The sequence below is a fragment of the Copadichromis virginalis genome, unplaced genomic scaffold (assembly GCF_057382275.1).
Source record: "Copadichromis virginalis isolate Kocher_CV1m ecotype Utaka unplaced genomic scaffold, C_Virginalis_male_GT1.1 unmapped_scaffold_3, whole genome shotgun sequence".
Taxonomy (NCBI): Eukaryota; Metazoa; Chordata; class Actinopteri; order Cichliformes; family Cichlidae; genus Copadichromis; species Copadichromis virginalis.
Genome location: NW_028188591.1, coordinates 249,954 through 253,739, shown reverse-complemented (window position 1 = coordinate 253,739; position 3,786 = coordinate 249,954). Strand labels below are relative to the sequence as shown.

Sequence of the window (3,786 nt, the reverse complement as noted above, 5' to 3'; positions counted from 1 at the left end):
GTGGAAAAGAAGAGTTTTCAGCAGTTTCTGAAAGTAGTTGACTGCAAATAGAATCCGGTAATAATAATAATAATAATAATGGAGTGGATTTATATAGCGCTTTTCAAGGCACCCAAAGCGCTTTACAATGCCACTATTCATTCACTCTCACATTCACACACTGGTGAAGGCAAGCTGCAGTTGTAGCCACAGCTGCCCTGGGGCAGACTGACAGAAGCGAGGCTGCCATATCGCACCATCGGCCCCTCTGGCCAACACCAGTAGGCGGTAGGGTAAAGTTTCTTGCCCAAGGACACAACAACCAGGACAGAGAGCCCGGGGATCAAACCAGCGAACCACGGTGGCCCTAGAAAAATTACATCAAAAACAGAGAACTTGTTAAAAACCCAGCTGAGCGACACTGATCATGTTTCAGTCACTGTGGACTTCTGGTTGGACTGAAGGATGAGGGGTTACTTTGGTATCACTGTGCACTGGATACAGAAAGAGACATAGAGGATACGGCTGAAGTCCAAACTGCTTCATAGGCTTACACACAGGTGAGAGAATCTGTGAGAAATTTGAAGTTATATGTGACGAATACAAAAATAAACTATATTATTATTGACAATGTTGCCAATATGCCGAAAGCATTAACTCTGTGCTTCCATGCCGAGCAAGGTGAGACACATGATGATGATCATCTTGATGACCCAGAGCTCTGGCATGACTTAACCTTGGAAGATCATGTTAAGTCGTGGTGCTGCTATGACAAAGACAGCACCAGCAGTGTTTTGGTGGTTTCTGGTGGTGAGAGATGGCTTGTCAGAGACCAAAGTGACATCTACTTCTCTTTCAAAGTTATCTAAGCTCAGCTCTTTACTGCACACAAGCACAACATTCATAGATGTGTTTGAAGCTTAATTTGAACAGAAAGCAATCCCAGCGGCTGTGATCACAAGATCGAATTCAACACTGAGACAAGAGAAGGCAGTTCTCCAATGTGAACATCTTCAACTCTGTGCTGTTCTCAAAATGGCTGGGCAAAATGAGTTATTATTCACAGCACAAGAGTGGAACCTGCTGAAGGAGATAGCAGACATCTGGAAGCCTTTCAGAGAAGCAACAGATTTGACACATAGTGAGAAAACAGTCACGATCAGTAGTGTTGTTCCATCCGTGCTGTCTCTCAATTACCACCTTGAGAAACTGACACCTCAAGTCCGTTTCCTGAATGGCCTGGTCAGGAGTCTCCAAGCATCATTCTATGTCTCATCGTGCACAAATGACTGCCAGACTTTTGGCCAGTTTGGTCTTTTGGAAATGCAATGAAATAACATAAAGTGCACATTATGTTCATTGTTTAATTCATATTTATTTATTTATTTATTTTCGCTGTCACTCACACTTGGACACATACAAACACATGTTCACACAGAGACTAGATAAGACAGACGGGACATGCTAATCACACTGCACTAAATTTACTGTGATGGTTCTTTGCTTTGTACAATCTCAGCACTTTTTGTCTGAAGAGAAAGTTCTGCTTTTGCATTTTTCATTGAATGTTTCTTCTGTGACTATTCTTGCAGCTAAGTTTCATTGAGCTGTACATTATAGAGGTACAATTTCAGAATTACTTGGTGTATATTTTGTAAGTTCACTTGTTTCATTATGTGTTGAGATACATACAGATTAAGAAAGAGAAAACATGATCTATTATTTACATTTAATATGTACCTGCAACATTGTTTAAAAAAGACTTGAAAGAAATTCAAAGTTTAGGGCTTGAGAATTGAGGATAAAGATTGGAGACTTACTTGAGTCTTGGAAAACAATGACTTTGTCCCACATATGGCTCGTAACCACAAAGATCTTGAATTTTCTTACACACTGCTGGGGTAGCATTATACGATCTCCCAGTATCAGACCACACAGTATCAGACCACATGGTATCAGACCACACACTAGCCACTTGTTCTCTCTCAGAGCTCTGAGCACTGAACCCCAGACTGACTGAGGCCTTCTCCCATAGTATGACTGTCCGCTGTCACAGATTTTATCAATCTTCTGCAGCAGCTCTTTGACCTGATCCCTGTTTTCCATCTTGTTGTTGAATACGTGGTACACACCGCTGCAGCTTTGCAGGAGCTGCTGGATGTTTCTGTCCTCTCTGGTGAACATCTCAATGTCCATGTCGGTGTCTTCCAGTCGGTCTCCGTAGGTGAAAAGCAACATGGTGTGTTTGGAGACATTAGCGCTAAGCATCTTCTGCAGAGCTTTCAGTCCTTCCTGCTCCTGTGGAGTGAATCTTCCGAGTTGGAGGACGAGGATGAAGACGTGAGGACCTGGAGAGCTTAGCTGGAGAGCTTTTTCCAGCTCTGCTTTCACCTCGTCTGCAGATAGCCGAGTGCTGAAGAGTCCGGGGGTGTCGACCACAGAGACTCTATGATCGTCAATATCAACTTGTTTCTTCTCACTGCTCAAAGTCAGAGGGCTCAAACTGATCCTACAGTTAAACTCCTTCTTTCCCAGGATGGTGTTTCCTGCTGAGCTCTTCCCCACTCTCTCCTGACCCACCAGCACCACCCTCAGGTCAGAGCCTGAAACAACACACGGCATCAGCAAGGAGGTATGGATTGAATAGTGTGCATCAGCATTAGTGCAACCAAAAAAATGGCAAAATTGGAATTTAGTTTCTTTAAATAAGTTCAGCTTTATTTTTATTGCACCACCTCACAATTGCAGTCCTCTCAATTTAGAGACTCCACAGCATTAGAGAGAAACCCCAAAATCACATCATCACCTATGAGTGGCAATTGGTAACAATGGGAAGGAAAACTCCCTTTCAACAGGAGGTAACCTCCAAGAGAACAAGGCTCAGGGAAGGGCAGCCATCATAGAGACCCATTGGAGAAAAAGGAGAGCACAGAGAAACAAGACAAAGTTATGAGAGAGAACACAAAATGAAATGAGTGGTGTATGAACACCAGAGGAAACTCTCAGAGCGTCATGGGAATCCCCCAGCAGCCTGGGATTCAGGCAAGGGCGTAGATTTGGCATGGACGGAAGGGACATGTCAGCATCAATAATTTGATTTCTTAGAGTAAAGAAAAACAAACCCGATAGTAAGAAAAAAACAATCTGTCAACGTCTCATTCACCCAGCGGTGCAGAAAGGGTTAAATTACGTTCTCTACTGGAGTCCTACGTCATATGACAAATATGGCCAATGTGATTGGCTGTGCTTTTCAGGGAGCTCTGTTTAGTTTTAGCAGAAGCAAGCCTGATCTGCGAGGAGGAGAGGAGGATGGCAGCACAAAGGAAGAAACTGGATCTAAGAAAGTATTTTTCAAAGAAACCTGTAAGTCACTTAAAGTCAATTTCACTCAACAAATGTGTGGCTATGGTAGGCTTTGGCCCACATCAGTCTAAAATTGTATGTAACCATGAATAACGTGTTTGGGAAACTAACTGCACAACAGGCAGCACTATTAGTTCTCTCAGTCTCCTAGAGTAGCATTTCTAATTTTGATTGAAACTGTCAGAGAAAACAGCAGCCTTGAGCAAGTCAGGATATTAGTTTACAGAGGCTGTTAAAATTATACGTCTAACGTTAAAATGTTGGTGACACAATAATTTCATCCTAATGGTACTGACATATTCATAGGGTTAATTCTTGAGACAAAATTTCACAGAGTAGTCATGATTTTGCAAATATTCCACCTTGTGGTGTAGTTTGCACAAATTGTTTTAAAAATGCACTCCCCCTACAAACATTACTGATGAGCAGTGTTGGGTAAGTTAC

General features: G+C 42.5%; 1 protein-coding gene across 1 annotated transcript; it reads right to left on the bottom strand.

Annotated features, from left to right (window-relative positions):
- Nucleotides 1-411: 411 nt before the first annotated feature.
- Nucleotides 412-2,601, bottom strand: LOC146679400 (GTPase IMAP family member 2-like). The gene is made up of 2 exons (XM_085450489.1): nucleotides 1,800-2,601; nucleotides 412-473 (listed from the first exon to the last, which is right to left on the bottom strand). The coding sequence occupies exons 1-2, from the start codon at nucleotides 2,599-2,601 to the stop codon at nucleotides 412-414; spliced, it is 864 nt and encodes a 287-aa protein (XP_085306615.1).
- Between the last annotated feature and the right edge of the window lie 1,185 nt (nucleotides 2,602-3,786).